This window comes from Brachyhypopomus gauderio, chromosome 20, assembly GCF_052324685.1.
Source record: "Brachyhypopomus gauderio isolate BG-103 chromosome 20, BGAUD_0.2, whole genome shotgun sequence".
Lineage (NCBI taxonomy): Eukaryota > Metazoa > Chordata > Actinopteri > Gymnotiformes > Hypopomidae > Brachyhypopomus > Brachyhypopomus gauderio.
This window is the reverse complement of record NC_135230.1, coordinates 6,266,426-6,287,486: the sequence shown is the minus strand read 5'-3', so window position 1 is coordinate 6,287,486 and position 21,061 is coordinate 6,266,426. Positions and strand designations below refer to the sequence as shown.

At 45.0% G+C, this 21,061-nt stretch overlaps 2 protein-coding genes across 2 annotated transcripts; one reads left to right on the top strand and one right to left on the bottom strand.

The window, feature by feature from the left end:
* Positions 1-480: 480 nt before the first annotated feature.
* On the bottom strand, positions 481-13,316 carry rgs11 (regulator of G protein signaling 11). The gene is made up of 17 exons (XM_076982345.1): positions 13,107-13,316; positions 12,392-12,488; positions 11,630-11,680; positions 9,446-9,552; positions 9,243-9,294; positions 9,110-9,168; positions 8,919-8,995; positions 8,368-8,449; positions 5,026-5,094; positions 3,658-3,681; positions 3,333-3,394; positions 3,014-3,127; positions 2,685-2,800; positions 2,257-2,344; positions 1,790-1,928; positions 1,521-1,603; positions 481-1,152 (listed from the first exon to the last, which is right to left on the bottom strand). The coding sequence occupies exons 1-17, from the start codon at positions 13,167-13,169 to the stop codon at positions 1,020-1,022; spliced, it is 1,416 nt and encodes a 471-aa protein (XP_076838460.1). The 5' UTR covers positions 13,170-13,316; the 3' UTR covers positions 481-1,019.
* Positions 13,317-16,173: 2,857 nt separating this feature from the next.
* Positions 16,174-21,023, top strand: ints15 (integrator complex subunit 15). The gene is made up of 8 exons (XM_076983159.1): positions 16,174-16,301; positions 17,397-17,598; positions 17,717-17,938; positions 18,157-18,322; positions 18,921-19,222; positions 19,335-19,536; positions 19,656-19,695; positions 19,801-21,023. Exons 2-8 carry the CDS (start codon positions 17,401-17,403, stop codon positions 20,063-20,065), a joined length of 1,395 nt encoding a protein of 464 aa, XP_076839274.1. The 5' UTR covers positions 16,174-16,301; positions 17,397-17,400; the 3' UTR covers positions 20,066-21,023.
* The last annotated feature ends 38 nt before the right edge of the window (positions 21,024-21,061 follow it).

Below are 21,061 nucleotides of genomic sequence, written 5' to 3'. Positions count from 1 at the left end.
CAAATCTGGTAAAGTGAAACTGTGGGGGCTGACCACTACCTAATTTATGCAAATTATCTAATTTATTTTATAAATGGGACGTTGTGGCGAGGTCTATGCATGTGCCAGGTCTACTGCCCTCTTCTGGTGAAATATAAAATAGCGGGTACTCTAATAGTGGGTGCTTGCGGGCTGCATATTACTGACTTTATGGCGTAGGCTGCGGGCTGGTGGATGTTTGAACGCCTGGTGTAAATGCTTTTAATTTCATAATCAATGATAACTTGGTCGGTAAAGACAACATAGCCAAAATAGTCTCAGAATGCTTTAGATGAAGTTATGTAATCTAATAACTTAGCACATTGTTAACGAGAATTCAGTTCAAGAAGAAATTTGAGATCACATTTTCATCCCATGTAACTGGGTTGAAAGAAACTGAAAAAGTTTATCTTTGTTCTCTGCCATCAGAAGAACAACAAAATCAGTAATCGGAGACAAATATAGCGAGCTGTTGATTATGCTTTATTGATAGAGAGGCAAGCTTAGTGAGGCCAGAGAAAGACCATGGAACAGACTGTGGAAAACAGGCAAATGGAAACCTTATTGCTGTGTGTTAATAAAGGGATCGTGCCCAGATCCACAGCCTTTAGACATGAAGTGAATTTTGTTCTGAATTGCAACTAGGAATGTGCTGGAGGTCCGTTTGCAGTGTCATGAAAACTACAGTGCATCACAAGGAAAGTACAAAAGAATCAGATGTGCAATCAATACTCGCACGTGGAAAAGCATTGAAAACTCAAGGTGAGCAGTTTGGTATAATGGATGACCTATATTCTTATTGCTATATTTAAGTCTAGTTTAGGGAAACACCCATAATCTGACAGAGGGGTTGTTGGGAAGTGTAGGCCACAGCTCGAGAAGGGAAAATTTCAAACTGTAGTTTTATAGTTGTAATATAGGTAACCACATGTATAAGAACGATGTACTAAATGTCTAGTGATGAGTTGAGTGAGTGTTCTGTGATAGTGTTGTCACAGGTGTTACATCGGGGATGTGGTTCCGCCGCTGGTCAGGACCGAGCTGCTCTGTGTCTTACTGTCGTCCTCACCTGCTTGTGTCAGCAGCGCTGGAGACGGACTCGAATGTCGTTGACGACGCATGAATGGGAATACGCTGTGAACACACACACACACACACACACACACTTGTTTTACTGTCCTTGTAAGTATGCTATATACCTATCCCTTACCTTAACTTCAGTAACCACAAGTAAACCGTATGGCTCTTTTAGTTTTTCAAATTGTAAATTGTAAAAAAGTATTGATACCTGTGGGTCCTGTATCCACAAAATCAAAAATGTCAGATATTCCTATCCTTGTGGAGACATCTAGTCCCCATGGAGATATACAATATAAACCCATGGGTGTACACATGCACACACAGTTTAGCTAAATATAGTGCATACATTTTATGATCATTTTAGCCCTATTGTCTGAGGTGTGTGTGTGTGTGTGTGTGTGTGTGTGTGTGCGCGCACATACCTCTTTTTTGTTTCCTGAGGAACCATCGCTCTCTCTACCAAACTCTTGTACTGTTCAGACTTCAGGTAGCGCGGGTACGAGTCCTACATGTAACACACAATAACATTCAACTACATCCCCATGCATCATGTCATCCAGTGTGATTCTTAGGAAAAAATAGAAAATGATTCTTATATTCCCAAGTTAATTCAAACATACATCCAAATAGATTTGGGTAGGTGATGAGTACTCGGGAGATTCTGAGGGACCAGTTCATTCTGAGTTCTCACCTTTTTCATGAGGAAGTAAATGTGCCTCTGTGCATCGTCCAGGACGAAGCGGTGAGCTTGCTTCATTCCCTCCAGCGTGGTCTCCATTGTCTTGCTGTCGATGTTCACCCAGTTGCTGGCTCCCGGAGCGAGGTACTGCCTGTCGAGAGCATTCCCGTTGAAAGACACGCAAACAGAGCCGGCGTGAGCAGAACTAGTCACGAACGGAGGTGACGCGGCTACGTGTGGCGGCTACGTGTGGCGGCTACGTGTGGCGGCTACGTGTGGCGGCTACGTGTGGCGGCTACGTGCGGCGGCTACGTGTGGCGGCTACGTGCGGCGGCTACGTGTGGCGGCTACGTGACGCGGCTACGTGTGGCGGCTACGTGACGCGGCTACGTGTGGCGGCTACGTGTGGCGGCTACGTGACGCGGCTACGTGTGGCGGCTACGTGTGGAGGCCGCGGGGCTACGGCGTTGGGGTCGTACTTGTAAACCTCGTCCACCTTGGCGCTGATCCGGGAGGTCTCACCATGGCGCACGTCCTCGCACGCCTGCCAGAAGAGAAGGTTCTCCGCTGAGCGGGGAAAAGGGAGGGGGTTGGGGGTGGAGGTGATGGAGGAGAGGGAGGGAGGGAGAGTGTAGAGGATGGAAGGAATACAGCCGGTTATGGTCAAAGCAGTGAGACAGGAGGCAGAAAGATGGTGTTACGTTATTGGTGCAGTTAGACAGCGTGGACGAGGTGGGGACCTCAAAGTGTCTAACCTCTGCACTGATGGCACAGAAAGCAGTTATGGAACTCTCAGATGGAATAATGGATCCTGTGTGTTATGTGCATAAGTGTGTGTGTGTGTGTGTGTGTGTGTGTGTGTGTGTGTGTGTGTGTGTGTGTGTGTGTGTGTGTGTGTGATACGTACCACTGAACTCTTTCTCCAGGTAGATGAGGAACTCCTTTTGGCCTAATGGATCATTCAGCAGCTTCATGAAACTGAACCTCCAACGCTCCACACGCAGTTTGGTCGGCATTACCGCCCTGGTGAGAGAAACACCTGCAGTTGGACCCCAAAGCCATCTTACACCAGTGTTACACCAGCGTTACACCAGTGTTACACCAGCGTTACACCAGCGTTACACAAAATCCCCTGCTTCTCCATACTGTGTTGATGTGTGTGTGTATAATTGCACAATATTTCCATTCCATGATGGAGATAAAGAGAGTGTGTGGAAAGTGTGTGTCAGATCTTACGTTTCCGAGTTCATATTCCAGTACATGATGTCATCGGTGATCCACGGGTTGCTGGGTAGGCAGCCTTGCATTATGGGATCATGGTCCTGGTACTGTTCAGAGTACTTAACAAAGCTGCATACACACCCAAACACACACTGATTAGAAACGCACACTGTTCTAAACCCTGTTTACAAAGGTCTTAGGCAGGAGTGAAGACTGTGAGTGAGGGCTAGAACAGTAACACACACACACACACACACACACACCATGCAGCTGTCCAACTGTGACCACACACACACAGACCCGCTAAACCAGTACTTCTACAGATTACAAGTACCTTTCCAGACATATCGAGGACTTGACTCGATTGCGTCCCAGTGCCATCTTGTTTTGCTCAATCTGTAGTCATTCATCGTAGACACAACATCAACAACAACGTACAGTAGCATGAGGCAAACCCGTAATGAACAGGAATAGTCTGCAAAATCAGACTACAATGAATAAACTACAATGTGCTACATTCATAACGTGCTTCGTTCATGTACACTCGATGCATGGTTAAAATCACAAACTTCACAGAATACCGCTAGGTGGTTCTTTTTGAAGAATTTCAAATGATTCATAACTTCAAACAAATTAAAAGACCCTTTCAAAGTATTTACCTCTTTCTTGTAGAATTCAGCAGTCTTTTCTGAAATTTAACAATGACAACGTAGACGTGAATACTTATTAGAACAATGTGCGCGTGGTTATTTAGGAACACCTACTGTACTGACACAGCCTTGGAATTCTCATGATTGTTTAACTCGTCAGTCATAAATTTAATATGCCAAATAATATCTATATATGTGAAAATGTGGAGTAAAACCTTGAAAGAGTGTAATAAAAACTGTTGGGACTTATATATATCATGATGTATATCACGACAGCGTGAACACTTACTTGAGCAATGATGCGTCAGGCAAATGACAGGGAAAAAAAGACAGTGAGAGAGAGGGATGATCTTCCTTTAACTGGTAAAGTGTTGCTTATAAATGTTTTACTTTATGTGTAAAAGTATCTATCTTGCGCTGGCATTAGTCCAACTGTCTCTCACTTTTTAAATAATTGAAGTCCTTAATGAGTGGATCAAGTGTGTCATACCTGCTATATGTCATACCTATTTTGTTGATTTTACATAAAACCCGGAACTGTTTGGAGATATATGGAGATATGTAAATGCTCTTAACAATTTGTAAGTAACTTATTTGTAAGTATTTCATTGCAACGTGATTTTAAAGTATTAAGTATTTCTGGTAACTTCATATAATGGAATAAAAAATAACCCAATTACAGGCACATATTTGTGATTTCTTGAGGACACTGAGAGCCTGATTAATTCACTAAGCGCGTTGCTCAGAAGGGTCACAGCGGCTCCCGACAGCACCATCTTTGGCCACCAGAGGTCGCACTCCGCTGGGCGAATTGTGAAGGTTCAAATTCTCTGGTTCAAATACTACTATGGATTGGCCCTCTTGGATTTGTTTTCTTTCTGCGTTTCCCCACTAAATACACCACTTGGTTCCTCAAACATCTGTCTAGACTGACCAGCCTTTTTGCATATACAGATAAGGTCGCCACTAACATGCAGCTGTTTTGAAACTTAATATGCATTTATTTATTAATTCATTAATATGCATTTAAAGGATTTTTTTAAGGATACTCTTTTGGGCCTTGAGACTGTGAGCATTTTTGTAAAACTATTTGTTCCAATAAAGTGCAGGGCTTAAGCTATCAACAAAATCTACAAGATTAGATTAAAAACATTGTGTTACTATGTGTAGTTTCCAGCAGGCGTGAAAGTGATGGTTTAGGTCGACCCAGTAGCTGTCAGGGTGGTGGGATACTGGGGCCAATAATAACATCTCTTCACAGGGCTCCAGGTCCCTTTTGGGGCCCCTGGCAGTTACTGTACATGTGCGTTATATGGCCGGAACAGTGCACGACGCACACTGTGACCCAGGTGCATGCAGGGAAGTTTGAGCAGTTACCAGCGGGATTCGAGGGTTGGTGACACTTCCTCTCTCTGGGCCTCGGTCCAGAATATCCATCTCACCTGGCTGTAAGAACAACCACCAGAAGCCCTAATCAGTGTCTGCTTTACCTGACCAAGACTTAGTCCTCATTTAGTCATCACTGATAGTTCAACTTAGTCCAAGATCAGGCTTGAACTATGTCCAGGAAACCAAGCAAAGGAAACGTTACAGCACCTGAAACTGTGTACACAAATGTTTATCCATTTAGACTGACCCTTTGTATTGACGAGGCCATTAACCTGTGTACCAAATTAATGTACTATATATAATGTATAAATGTTATTTAGTCATTGTGTAACATTTTGACAACACTTCAAACTTCCTAAGTGTAAGGGTTGGCCGCAGTGCCATACCGCTACCGGCCACCAGAGGGAGCTCATAAAGTCAGATGAGCTACACCTGCTCGGTAGCCCTTATGAGCAGCTCCTGCCAAGATACCAGCTGCTAAGTTGTTCAGGTTTTTATATTCAACTAAAAGCAGTTGTTTTAAAACAACTTAGTTCTCATCTCTCTTGGTGCCCTTTTGGTTGCTTTTAGTTAGCGAGTTTATTTCTGTTTTTCGCTTCGCTGTATGGGCGAGCCAGTCCTTCCCCTGGTGTCCTTTGTTGTCTGTTTCCCACCCAAACCGTTTGGACTATTATCTTCTCTTCTTTTCTCCTCTACCTTCTACCGGATGATCCTTCTGCCCCCTTTCTGTTCTCACTCCCAGTTATAGTACAACTCTGGTTGGGTCTCATCTACCCAGAAACCCTGCGGTGCCTCACCTGGTTCACCTCTGGCTAGCCAACCCGTTACACTTTAATACAAAGCACGTTTATATAGTATATACAGACTTCATACAGTGTGTTTGTGCTTTTTAGACAATCATGGGTCATGTTTTCATAACTCAGTGTTGCCCCATTGTGATTTTCAACAAGGTATGTATCTTTTATGAAGGATTATGATCTCTAAGTAGATCATGTTGCACCGTGGTGATGCGTCTCTTATAACGGCATCTATTAATGTTTGTGTGCTTCCCCCAAATGCATTTAAAAGCACAATTTAAAAACCGGCGCTGTTCCTTTTAAAGTGGAAGAAGCTTTTACATTTAAAACCAGATAAATCTTTTATCCTTACAAATGTTCCGCTGATGTTTTATGGCTGGATTGACTGGATGAATCCCAGACACACACAGGATGAGAGGGAATGAAATGCCCTCTAAATCTAGTCCAGACTAAAGCCCCTATTCCTGGATAATGTTTTCACTGATGATGAGTACATGAGTATAGAAGCCTCTGCCTCTTAGACTTCTCTCGCTCCCACACACACACACACACACACACACACACACACACACACACACACACACACACACAGGATATCTCAGTAATGGAATCCTCTTAAGCGCTCCGACAGAAGATAGAACCATTAGAGAGACAGACCTGATCACATGACCTTGCCAAACACACACACGTACACACACACACACAGAGCCCATTCTCTCTCATTTCTTTCTCTGAGGCACTACTCTTTTCTCTTCATATTCCCTCTTTCATCATCACTCCCACCTAGAAACATTTTGTGTCTTCAGTTTAATTCTTAACACATCACATGTCCTGCAAACTCTCCCACTCTTGGTATAGGGCAGTGAATGCAGGTTTGTGTGTGTGTCTTTATTTCTGTCCTCTTTCTTGTTTTTATCCTCCATTTCTGCTTGTTTGCCACTTGCTTTGTTCTGTCCTTCTCTGACCCCCCCCCCCCCCACCACCACCACCACTGGTCTGAACACACCCGGTTAATATTTCATACACTCGGGCTGGGCTTCATGTAAATATGAGCACACGTGCAGCATTGGGCTTCTCACACGTTCCAGGCAGTTTGGTCATCAGCACAAGGTGTTGTGAGCACTACACGAAGATCCACGAGTTGTTGCTGTTTTGGCCGTTGTAGTTAAAACGTATTCGGTGTCATTAAAAAATCCATTGTATTCAATATTAGATCCAGCAAGGCACACTGGACACGCACAGAAGGGGAAGTGTGACCTTTACACAGCCTGACGTCACGTCTGTGACCCAAAATCATCAGTTTTGTGACCTTTACACAGCCTGACGTCACGTCTGTGACCCAAAATCATCAGTTTTGTGACCTTTACACAGCCTGACGTCACGTCTGTGACCCAAAATCATCAGTTTTGTGACCTTTACACAGCCTGACGTCACGTCTGTGACCCAAAATCATCAGTTTTGTGACCTTTACACAGCCTGACGTCACGTCTGTGACCCAAAATCATCAGTTTTGTGACCTTTACACAGCCTGACGTCACGTCTGTGACCCAAAATCATCAGTTTTGTGACCTTTACACAGCCTGACGTCACGTCTGTGACCCAAAATCATCAGTTTTGTGACCTTTACACAGCCTGACGTCACGTCTGTGACCCAAAATCATCAGTTTTGTGACCTTTACACAGCCTGACGTCACGTCTGTGACCCAAAATCATCAGTTTTGTGACCTTTACACAGCCTGACGTGACGTCTGTGACCCAAAATCATCAGTTTTGCTTTTCTCATTTATTGTGGTATCTATGAACTATATTTTTAAACTGCCATAATTTTTAAATGCCGTAAAAAACAAATATTTCTATACAACATGTATATTTCACTCCCTTAAGCTGGAGAATCAGGTCTAGAGGGCTATCACATTCTCTGAGCTTTTGCAAGCTAGCAAACTGCTGTATACACACACACACACCCACACTCACACACACACACTCACCCTCATACACACCCGCACACACACGCACAAACACACACACACTCCGTTGTGCTGGCACATACATTTTTGGAAGACAAGGGCAGTACTTCATGACAGGGCCAGTACGTCACAACTTGGCAACCCTACAGTTTTTGGAATTCTTAAAATTTGCTAGGTTTGCCTATCATGTTATGGTATTCCCCTAAAACTGGTAACCATCCCATCTGTAATTAGACAACGCACAACGTTTAAGGGTCTTCCAGGAGGATTATGTTGAAAATCACCACAAGACAACATTGAGCTATTTTAATGTACAGAGCAACCTATAGTTACCCATATGCTAAATACTTGCTAAAAATCCTATAACAACTATATGTGCTGTATAGAATACTTAACAAATAAACATACACAATAACATACTTCTATCTTTATATAAAAAGGATTATAAATAATCAGAGCTATAATCATGTAAAACAAAGTATGTTTTGCATGCAGTGTAATGTATATATATGTCTGGGTGGCCTGGTCACATGTGTGTGTTGCTCCCTTCTATAGGCTGTACTCACAGGGGGTCTGTTGACCAACCAGAAGGCTTGTTCCTGACACTCCAGCACCATGCGGTCAGCCTTGCGCCGCTGTTTGGATGCCCTGTTCCAGAAAGAGAGAAAACAGTACAGGACTGACCAACGGTACTGCAACCACACGCTACTGTGTCTGTGTCTGTGTCCGTCTGTGTCTGTCTGTGTCTGTCTGTGTCCGTCTGTGTTCGTCTGTGTTCGTCTGTGTCTGTCTGTGTCCGTTTGTGTCCGTTTGTGTCTGTCTGTGTCTGTCTGTGTCCGTTTGTGTCCGTCTGTGTCCGTCTGTGTCCGTCTGTGTCTGTCTGTGTCCGTTTGTGTCTTTCTGTCTCAGTGAGATTAAATGAGTAAGTAAAAAACTATTTAAAAAAAGAACAATGATATCAAAAACAACAGAATTGCCATAAAATATTCAATCCTATGCATATTAATGTGTTTTAGCATAGTTTTTTAGTTTTTTAGCGTGTCAACAGCTGATGGTTGCTTGCACCTTAATTAATGAAATCCAGCTCTTGAAATGAATTCTATGAAAGACAGAGCACCTGAGCTGTTCTCGTGCCTGCATCACCACAAAGTCCCAGGTGTGGTTGATCCTTTTATGTAGCGCATTATAACACTCCTACCGGAGAGAGACAGAGAGAAAGAGACAGAAAAGAGAAGATCCCGTTTAACCCCATGGTCCAGTGATCTTTCTGAAGAGGACCGGCTGAAATTCGAACGTAGTCACTCTTACCTTTTCGTATTCCATCAGCTCGCCTTGTTTCCGAATGTTTTTCTTGGCTAAATAAACGGCTTTGGGTGGGAGATAAAAGTCAGTCAGCAGGTGAAGCGACATGGTGATTAATCTTCAGGGGGAGTGGACTCACCGTAATCCAGCTCGGAGGGAGGCCAGCGTGTTGACATCCAGTAATATGGGGTCTGGGAGGGAGGAAGATTCTGCTATGGCAACATTAGAGGACAGAAGCATGTGTGTGTGTGCGTGTGTATGTGTGCAGGAGCGCACATAACTACACGTGGGTGTGTGTGTGTGTGTGTGTGTGTGTGTGTGTGTGTGTGTGTGTGTTTACACCTGAAAACGATATGGCGAGTCGTCTTGTTTCAAGCATATATTCCGAGGCTCCTTCAAAGGGTATATATAACCATATTTCACCAAGAAACCTCCGGTATGTAATGCCTCTAAATGTGTGCTCACACACACACACACACACACACACACACACACACACGCACATACAACACACACACACACACAACACACGCACACACAACACACATACAACACACACACACAGAGTTAAAAACATCCACTAACAATGTAAAGTCCAAACACTTGCATCATCAAATCCTCAGGTCTAGAATCACTCAGAAAGAGCAGAGTACAGAAACCTTTCAAGATGTCCCACTTTGTTCTTGCCTGCCTAAAAAGAAGGGACTCCGACTGACCCTCCCCTGTACGGTCTCTCTTTTCTGGAGCGCATTATGTCACTGTGGAACTCTCTAGGGTCTTGTTTATGACAGGGACACCTGCGTGATGACCTAGCTGTTTACCTCAGCTTTACGAGCATGGCAGGGTTGCACTTAAAGCAGATCCTTGCATATAATTTGCCCCATTAACGCCTCCCTCCTAAGGCTATGTTCCTGGGGCGTGACTCTCACAAACAGCCCTCTACCCAGCTCTGATGTTAATGTCTCGTAAATTGTCAATTCTAACGCCTGCGCTATAGAGAGATATGGTGAACATGTTAGGCCCTATATAACAATTCCATTACTATATATTGTGAATGCTTTTAAGTATGTTAAAATCAGCCACAGACATGACAGTGATAAATACTGGACACTTTTATTTTGTCCGAAACTATAAACTACAAAAATATAACCTGTAAAACTTTTTTTAAGAATGTCAAATTTTTTATACTCTTTCAAAATGTCTGAGATTATTTCTTGTGTGCTGATTGGTCAAGGCACTTGACAATGATGAAATTTACAAATATTTGGATTCATTTGCATGCTAGATCTTCCTGTGATATCAATATCTCAAAGGCCATTAACACAATAGCAATTAAAAATCAATGTACTGTGTGTTGTGGAATTTCTGGAAATGAATCACACCTGACACCTCTCTATAAAAAAGATTTATTACATGTAAAGTAATCTGTCTGAGAAAAGAGGAACCACGAGATCAATCACACACACAGCATTATATCCTCCCTCACGCATACACACACTCACACACTTTATACCTCACACACACACACACACACACACACACACACACACACACTTTATACCCCACCCTAACACACACTCACACACACTTTATACCCCACCCTAACACACACACACACACACACACACTTTATACCCCACCCTAACACACACACACACACTTTATACCCCACCCTAACACACACACACACACACTTTATACCCCTCCCTCACACATATTTTATATCCCTCACCCTCTGTGGAAGCTCAGATGTTTATGGTGTGTCTGAAGAGGCCTAATTTGGCGAGCACTCCTGTCTGGTTTCATTGGGTATCTGTCCACTTAGGGTCGGGAGACACTCAACTAGACCTTATTCTATAGAGACATTCACTCATGAAGTAAAACATAGATTCATCGCCAATCACTATAAACGCCACCAATTACTGAAGTATACTGCTGTATATTTGCATGGTCATTATTTATATGCATAAAACTCATTTACTGAAATTTGGAATCATCCTAATTGCTGATGTCCACTGCAGTAATCTGCAGTAATCTGCAGTAATCTCTAATGCACAATCAGAGAGAATGCTCTGTTCTTCGTTCTGTTAATAAGGATACACTGGGTTACAGCAGTACTGAACAAACGCTCTCTCTTTCTGTGTGTGTGCACGTGTGTGTGTGTGTGTGTGTGTGTGTGTGTGTGTGTGTGTGTGTGTGTGTGTGTGTGTGTGTGTGTGTTTGTGCACTGCATAGTCCCTAAGGATCACACAATAGGAATCACGCCATCTCTTCAGGGACACTTATTGGAAAGAAGGAACAGCGACCAGCATGGGCACAAGGCCTACGACACGCACACATGCACACACACACACACACACACACACACACACACACACACACACACACACACACACACACACACACACACACGCACATGCACACGAACCCCCCCCCCCCCCCGTGCGTTCATAAACCTGCTAAATGCCCCTTTCACAACAAAAGCAGAGCACCTACATCTCACACCACTTCATCTTAATGTCCTACCTTCTTCTGTGACACCGTACTTCTGGGTCAGCCAGTTTACAATATCACTACCTGATTGAACCAAAACAGAGGGCCTTTGTTTAAGACCAGAGCACATTCTATATGCATGTAAAACACATGTATGTAACATACACCAATATCACGCTGTAAAAAAAGATTTCTTCGTTATAAACGGGGTCACCACAAACGTGTGCACTATAACAACACATTTAACTAGAACAAACTGAAGCATTAGTGCTGAGAAGCACAGACTAGTCTGATCTAATTTCTCAAATGTCTCACTCAAGATCAACTGCAGGTTTCTACAAACACTTGTAACGTTCAACCTTCAGACTTTACCACCAGTTGCTTTAACGCCTATCAAAGAAAACACCTTTGTTTCATGGAACAAAATCGCACCGCTCTAAAATGTTCCATAATACAAAAATACATAACCTTATTTAAGCCTAAGAACAATAATCTCTAATCAGCAAAGTGCCCGATCGTGTCGTGACATGTTTCCAGCAAGAACGTTACGTGGAACAATCCTTTATGAGTCCAGATGGGAATACGTAGTTCATGTGACTATAGTTTACTTCAGGTGGAGCTTCATTCAACTTGAAGTTATGGAAAGAGAGAGAGAGAGAGAGAGAGAGAGAGAGAGAGAGAGAGAGAGAGAGAGAGAGAGAGTGTGTGTGTGTGTGTGTGTGTGTGTGTGTGTGTGTGTGTGTGTGTGTGTGTGTGTGTGTGTGTGTGTGTGTGTGTGTGTTGGGGGAGTCTCACCGGTCATTGCGTGTGGTATCACGGTGATGAGTAACCGCTGGTTTCGCATCTTCATACCCACGTCCGGGTCTTGCATAGACACTATCACACGCTCCATCTACAAGAGTGCATAAAAGCAGAAAAACACTCTGTGCCTGTGGAGTCCTGGCAGAAATAAATATGTGGGTCGTTCAAAGCCTTTTGTTATCTGAGAAGCTAATACTAACACCCCGCAATACACTTATTAGAATAGACTATATTATTGATGACTGCCTTACATTAATATGCTGAAATTGCTTTAATCGAAATGTGTATGACAATAGAATATCCTAGAGTAGAAAACAGGGGCTCGGTCAGCTGTCACATTACAGGACTAGGAAAGTAAACTATACACACTGCTGTGATTTTATTTTCATGAAGTTTTGCATGTTGGACGTCTACCGTCCTGCGGTACTGACTTTGTTTACTGCAGTCTCCAAGCTACATTACGATATTACCTCGACCCGTTATCAAGCCTATACTCCAGAATTAACGGTTATTAAGAGGGGTTTAGGAAATATATTATTATTATTATTAGCTGATAAAGTACTACAATTCGCCAATGAAATAGTTTTTCCTCAAGCTAATTATTGACAATATAAAAAGTGCAATGGTTTAACCCATAACCCCCGTTTAGTCTAAATATAGCCTGTGCATCCGAAAGTGAATAAAGCTCCGGGATTGGTTCTGATGGTACCTTAGTCAAGCACGACATCTGCTCCCGCTGACCGCCGCTTTGGTTGACGGTACTGATGGTCATGTTGTCACCTTCGAGGCGCTGGACGAAGTTGTGAAGTACCGAAGCGAGTCGCGTCCCATCGGGGGAAGGTTCGGTGGGCTGGCGCTACACCGCCAAGACGCGGTCCGGGGAGGCGAGGCGTTGTTGGCGCCATCTAGTGGTGTTTTCACAAACTACAGGAAAATACGGATGAAAGTGCATCATCTGTTTCAAGATCCGTCCTCGTATATATATATATATATATATATATATATATATATATATATATATATATATATATATATATATATATATATATCGGTGTGTAGGTTAACTTCATTTTGAAAGCAAGCAATTTAGTGTATTGAGATGTCTCACTGCTGTTGTGCATGGGCCTGAACCTCAGTGAAATAATATCTGAGTGGCTTCAGTTACCTGGACGGAGTGAAACCACCAGTCTCTCCTCATGGATGACATCAGGTCGTTTGCCAGAAGTGAATGAGACACAGACTCACTAATCAACATCACCAGCAAATACAACGACGACATCGGAATGTCATTCAGACTTGATAACACTGATTAGTGTGGTTGGACGGTTACATGTAAATGTAAATACGTGTGGTTGGACGGTTACATGTAAATGTAAATACGTGTGGTTGGACGGTTACAGGAAGGGGGTTGGTGGTCAGGGCTGGTGGATGATATTATGAGCAGGTAATAGAACAGATGCTGAGGGCAGGTACACGTACCCACAGGCACCTGGGAATCATGAAGATGCCACAAAAAGTAGCTACAGCCAAACACATACAGAGAGTGAGTTGAGTCCAGAGAAGCCAGCTGATTGGTTAGAGCAAGATCCAGACTATGAACACCTACACTCAACCAGTCATCAGATACCCCACTGGGGTAATAGCCTGGATAAAGGAGGAGACAGAGACCACTGACATCATGACAAGGAAACTCCGCATCCCAAACACCTGCATTCTGAGATTTTACACCAAGATGAAGCAGAGGGGTGAGATGGAGTATCGGACGGTGAACCCTACATTTTTATAACTCTACATATCTTACCCAAGAACAGTGCAGTTACTTAAAAACTTAACACACATTGAGAAGTTTAAAGAAAGTGTATTTAATCTTTATATATTTATAATTATATTTATTTATTCATACAGTAAACTGAACTCTGAAGAACTTCATATATGTATATCATATATGTATGTATGTATGTATACAGTTGTGATCAAATTTATTCAACCCCCACTGAAATAAAATGTTTTGGCCAGTTTGACATTGATTGATAATTTCAGTCATCTTATTTACAATTATATCAAAGAGGCACTTATAAATTAGACAAACATAACATAATATTTATGATGGAATAACCACAAATGTCTTTACTGTGCTCACATCATTATCAGTTTTATTCAACCCCCTAGTGACATTATTTTTTAGTACTTAGTACAACATCCTTTTCCAGTTATGACAGCTTTCAAGCGTGAAGCATAGCTTGACACAAGTGTCTTGCAGCGACCTATGGGTATCTTAGCCCATTCTTCATGGGCAAAAGCCTCCAGTTCAGTCACATTCTTAGGCTTGCGCACTGCAACTGCCTTCTTTAGGTCCCACCAGAGGTTCTCAATTGGATTTAAATCTGGTGATTGCGATGGCCACTCTAGAATGTTCCAGCCTTTCATGTTCAACCATGCTCTAGTGGACTTGGATGTGTGCTTCGGATCATTGTCCTGTTGGAAGGTCCAACGTCTCCCAAGCCGCAGGTTTGTGACTGACTCCATCACATTTTCCTCCAAGATCTCCTGGTACTGAAGGGAATTCATGGTACCCTGCACACGTTGAAGCTTTCCTGTACCATTAGAAGCAAAACAGCCCCAAAGCATAATTGACCCCCCGCCATGCTTCACAGTAGGCAAGGTGTTCTTTTGTTCATAAGCCTGGTTCTTCCTTCTCCAAACATAGCGCTGGTCCATTGTCCCAAACAGTTCTAATTTAGTTTCATCTGACCACAGTACACTGTCCCAAAACCTTTGTGGCTTGTCCACATGACTTTTGGCATACTGCAGTCGACTTTTCTTGTTCTTTGGAGTCAGCAAGGGGGTGCGTCTGGGCGTTCTGGCATGGAGGTCTTCGTTATGCAGTGCGCGCCTTATTGTCTGAGCTGAAACTTCAGTGCCCACATCTGACAGGTCTTTTTTCAGTTCCTTAGCAGTCACGCAGGGATTTTTCTCCACATTACGCTTCAGGTAGCGCACAGCAGTCGCGGTCAGGATCTTCTTTCTGCCACGACCAGGTAACGTTTCCACTGTGCCCTTTAACTTGAACTTGCGAATGATACTTCCGATAGTGTCTCTTGGAATATTTAACAACTTCGCAATCTTTTTATATCCATTGCCATTCTTGTGAAGAGCAATAACCTCTTCTCTTGTCTTCTGAGACCATTCTCTTGCCTTCACCATGCTTGGAAACACACCAGTAGATGTCTAGAAGGAGCTGAGTATCACAGTCCTTTTAAATCTGCCTAATTGGTGCTTATCATGCTTGATTGCTGCTCGTTGACATCCACAGATGTTTTCAATACCTGATGGAAAACACTGGAATGAACCTCTGTTCTTAGGAGTGGTAGTCGTAAAGGGGTTGAATAATTGTGTCAATGAAGAAATCACAAAAAGGCCATTTAATACTTTATGACAAAAAAAATTGATGCTATCTTAGTTGCATTTAGTTCTTTAACAAGTCCTTGTAAGATTTCATTATGAACACAATTACAAATGTGCACTGAATTCCATAAAACCCTTTGCAGCATTGGTTATAGTTTATTTTTATATTTACAGCCTAAACCTCGAAGCCAAGACCTTGTTGTTAATTCTTTGCTGTTCCTGCACTTTTGCTGGTTACACCACTTCAAAACAAGTTACTTATATCATTATTGTTGTTATATTATTATTAGAATATAAGTGATTATATTCTGGTGCGAACGCGGAGGTGTGCTGGACTGTGGAGACACAGCCAGCTCGCGCGTGTCCTACGTGGGCACCCGTAGCTGTTCGCGCATGTCCTACGTGGGCACCCGTAGCCGCTGGTTCCCGCGGACATGGCGGCGCTTCCGTTGATCTGCGTGTGTGTGTTGAGGTTGATGGAGTAGATACCGAGACACAGGTGGGACACGGCGCTCCACACGCGGGCAAACCCGTCCTCACACTTTATCTCCGCACACTCGCACTCGTTCTATCTAAACGTACTACCGCGGTGTTAGCCGGGCCAGCTAACCGGTACACACACACACACACACACACACACACACACACAGAGGACGGTACCGATCGCTAGCAGGACCGCAGGTGGACTATCTAACTCTTCCTGGCGGATTTATTTGCCCCAGTTGCCCAGAAGGTCGGCCAGAGGTTCAGGATTACAGTGGGATAGACGGCAGGGTGGTGTTGTGGTGCTGGGTGGTGTTGTGGTGATGGGTGGTGTTGTGGTGCTGCCCCAGGGTGGTGTTGTGCTGCCCCAGGGTGGTGGTGGTGTGGTGCTGGGTGGTGTTGTGCTGCCCCAGGGTGGTGTTGTGCTGCCCCAGGGTGGTGTTGTGCTGCCCCAGGGTGGTGTTGTGGTGCTGCCCCAGGGTGGTGTTGTGGTGCTGGGTGGTGTTGTGGTGCTGGGTGGTGTTGTGGTGCTGCCCCAGGGTGGTGTTGTGGTGCTGGGTGGTGTTGTGGTGCTGCCCCAGGGTGGTGTTGTGGTGCTGCCCCAGGGTGGTGTTGTGGTGCTGCCCCAGGGTGGTGTTGTGGTGTTGCCCCAGGGTGGTGTGGTGCTGCCCCAGGGTGGTGTGGTGCTGCCCCAGGGTGGTGTTGTGGTGCTGCCCCAGGGTGGTGTTGTGGTGCTGCCCCAGGGTGGTGTTGTGCTGCCCCAGGGTGGTGGTGTGGTGCTGGGTGGTGTTGTGCTGCCCCAGGGTGGTGTTGTGGTGCTGGGTGGTGTTGTGCTGCCCCAGGGTGGTTAGTCAACTCTGGCAGCTGCCTTAACTAGTTTAACTAGTCGGTGAAGCTCGTCGTGTGTTTGATACAAACACCTCCAGCATTCATACACACCATCGTTCATGCAGGTCTTTATACAACATTCATTGGTTTTCACAGCTGATTGTGTTTGATGTTTACAGAAACACGTGCTTCTGACAGCTGGGTTTGCCCAACATGGTGTGTGTGTGTGTGTGTGTGTGTGAAGCCAAAACCACCATTAATAACACACGTTTCTGGTCTACAGAGACATGAGTGAAATACGCCACGCTCTGCTGCGGCGTGACCCGCTGAGCGCGGCCAAGGAGGTGCTGTACCACCTGGACATCTCGCTGGGCAGCGCCCTGCAGAGCGCCTCGGGCCCCGCGCCCGTCCTGGAGAAGAGCACGGTGGACCTGGTGGAGGAGTTCATCTTCCACGTCCCCAAAGACAGAAACGCCCAGCGGAAGGTGAGGAGAAAGAGGGGGAGAGCCATCAGGGCCCGTCTTAACTACTGCTTAGTGGCATGTGTTCCAACCGCACACGCTGGGCTGTGTTGTGTCGTTACGTTTCGTTTGTCTCTCTCAGAGGATGAGCTGCGTCCAGGAGCTGCAGCTTCTGGAGATCATGTGCAGCTATTTCCAGGAGCAGAGCAAAGACACCGTCCGGCAGGTCATCTTCTCCGCCCTCTTCAGCCTCCAGGGCAACAAGGCTGATGAGAACCGCATGGGCATGCTGGGAAAGCTGGTGTCCATGGCGATCGCTGTGTGTCGGGTGCCCATCCTGGAGTGTGCGGCCACGTGGCTACAGGTAGGAGGCGTGTGCTGAAACTGAAGATGTTTTTCCGTCTTTGTGTCAGTTTTTATTTCTTCTGCGGGAAGTTCAGTATGATTTTCAGTGTTTCATATTGGGAAAAAAAAGGCTGCAAGAACCAGCTTTTAAAATTATGCCTACATGGCGTCAGTGCTCAGGTCTGAGGTCCCTTCCTGCTGTGTTAACGTGCGACTTCCTCCGGTGTGTTTGGGCAGCGCTCCCACTCGGCGTGGTGTGTGCGGTTGGCGCGCGCCCTGGTGGACGACTACTGTGCGCTGGTGCCCTGTTCCATCGCCACGCTGCACAACATCTGTGCCGCCAGCCCTCGCTTTTGCTGCCAGCTGGTCACCGCCATCGCCGCTCTCTACGACTTCTCCTCAGGTGCCCGCTCACCTCACCTCCGCTCTTGGAGGCTCTGAGAACCTCTAAATGTCACGCTGCGACGCTCCGCGTTTCCAAGGTCTCCCCCGGGTGTTGCTCTTCAGCGTCAGTGAGATCATACCATGACACTCTCACGTGTTGAACATCAGTATGATATTCTGACTGGTGCGTTTTGGAAGACTGGAGATCGGCGTTCACGTTCAGATGGTCAGCGGTGGCTTATTGCCGCTATGTTTGTGTTGGCTTGTGCTCAGAAGGTTGGAGAGACCTGCTGATCTCAGGAAAGTGTCCCAGATATTTTTTTTTCTCTCTCCTCGGTCAGAGTCAGAGGAGCATGACTGTGGTTTGGCAGAGTCATATAATCTCTGGAACTGAACACTTTTATAGCTGACCCTAATTATTCCTGTTCACTAGAGGGGTAAATTACTTTTCCTACCTAGTGGTCGTATGGTTTTATTATATGGCATGCTTGTGACAGATTCTCTAACCTCTTCAGTGACTTTTTTGCCTTTGCAGTTCAGAGATAACTGAACATAGTTAAAAATCAGGCCAAAACTGAAATATGTTCACAGCGATGTACGTGTCTGTGTGTCTGCAGATGAGCTGACTCCGCCCACTGCCCTGTTGGAGATGTTGGTTGGTTGGATTGCGGAAGATCCCAGATTACTCCTGCTCACGTTCATTAACACGCCCCTCACCTCCAGCTTACCAATAGGCTGCCTGGAGGTCACGCCTCTTATGGGCCTCCTCCGATGGTGTGTGAAGGCACCACTGGCCTATCAGAGAGGCCGGAAGTTGTTGCTGACCAATAGCCAAGCAGAGACGGACAAAGGGACAGGGTGTGAGGAGCTGTATTCCAAACTGCACCTGAGTATTCTTCAGGTCTTCCTCATGTTACAGGTGCTCACCTTACAAAACTACACATGGATAGTAAAAAAAAAAGCCTCTTAAATAACTCAAGAGCATCATAATAGATTCGGTCTCTTAAAACACCTTTTCTTGGCCGGCCCAGGTCCACCTTACGGAACAGAACCTGCTGGGACGTCTGGCGGTTCTGCAGGTGGAGTCTGTCGCCGCCCTCACAGAGGAAGTGAGTCGTTTGGCGGACGAGCTCAACCCTCTCCACGCTGCCAACCAGATCCAGCTGGGTCTGGACAGGCTGGCCCAAGCCTTGCAGGTAGCCATGGCCACCGGAGCCTTGCTGTGTACCAGAGGTAAGAGAAGCTTTTAGTCTTTTAACCGCACCTATAACACTCAGAGGGACTTTTATTATTGTTATTATTATTATTATTGTTATTATTTGGTTGTTGTTCATTCTGTTTTTCTTTTTCAGAGGATCTACGAACTCTGTGCTCAAGACTTCCGCACAACAAGTAAGTTAAAGATGTTAAAACTAGTGATGATAAACTTTTGTTTAGTTTTTAAAGTTTTTTTCCCCCCTCGCGGACCATGTCTGAACTGTCTGTTTCCATCCACAGCCTTTTGCAGCTGGTCATGTCCGGCCCTGTGGTGACGCCCCCCCACGGCAGCCCCTTCCAGCCCAGCCCCTACGCCTACGTCCACCCGGCCCGCCCTTCGCCCCTGTCCTCCCCCCACACCGCCCTGTCTCCGCTCCATCCGCACCCGGCCCTGGCGCCCCACCGACCCCTGGCGCCCCACGCGCCCCACCCCACGCACTCCTCGCTGGGCACGCACGCCTTTCACCCTGCCGCTGTGGCCTTTCCCTACCGACCCATCCGCTGACCCCCCGCCCGGCCACACGGGCCTTTCAGAACATCTTTTGTGGGCGGAGGAACAGCGTTTTTTTAGGTTTGGATTATGTGGGTTAAGGGGGGGTGGGGGGGTGGATCTCAGACATGATTTCAATTAAAAAAAAATTACAATGTACTTATTTCTACATTATTAATGTTTCCTGATCTTGTTGTACTTTGAGTTTGAGAATTAACTGTGAATGTTTTTTTTTTCTGTTTATGTACTAATGACACGGCTTTTTACTGTAAACATACCGATCTATGCTTTCTTCAATCACCAAGGAGAGTTGAACCTTACGATCATGTACAGGCTGTTAGTGTTTTTATACCTTAGAAGTGCCACAGATTGAATACGTTTACATAAGATTTTAGTGTTTGTAGGGAATTCAGTTCATCCTGAGGACATTCAAGATTGGATACAATACAAAAAAAAGTATCAAATTGAGATCATGGTCACTCAGTTTAAGTTGAGAATCACTTTTTAAAGTCTTTAGATAGCAGCAGAGATTTCTCTCTCTCACACACACATATACATACATCATATATATATATATATATATATATATGGGTGTGTGTGTGTTTGTTAACCTTCTTGCACATAACCCTCTTACCTGTTATAACGCAGTACGAGTAAGCTACTGAGTAAGGAACACAGGGCTACCGCAGCATTGCCAAAAATCTTTAACCTCATCCGTTAACATTAGCCGACTGCAAAGCATGAGATATGACCAGCGTTGCGGGCCTTTGTGGTCCTCCTGTGCTCATATCGGAGGTGGAGACGCTGCCCCCGCTGACCTACAGTAAAGTGGACACAGGAGACGAAACACCCTGCCAGGAAGGTGTGGGCCATCTTCTTTCTAAACATTAATTTGTTCTTCAGAGCTGTAAACTTCAACTTTTGTGTATCTACCAATGTTCTTGGAACATTAAAAGTCTTGTCATGGAGTTCACATATTGTGTATGTGCAACATTATGGCCATTGACTCCT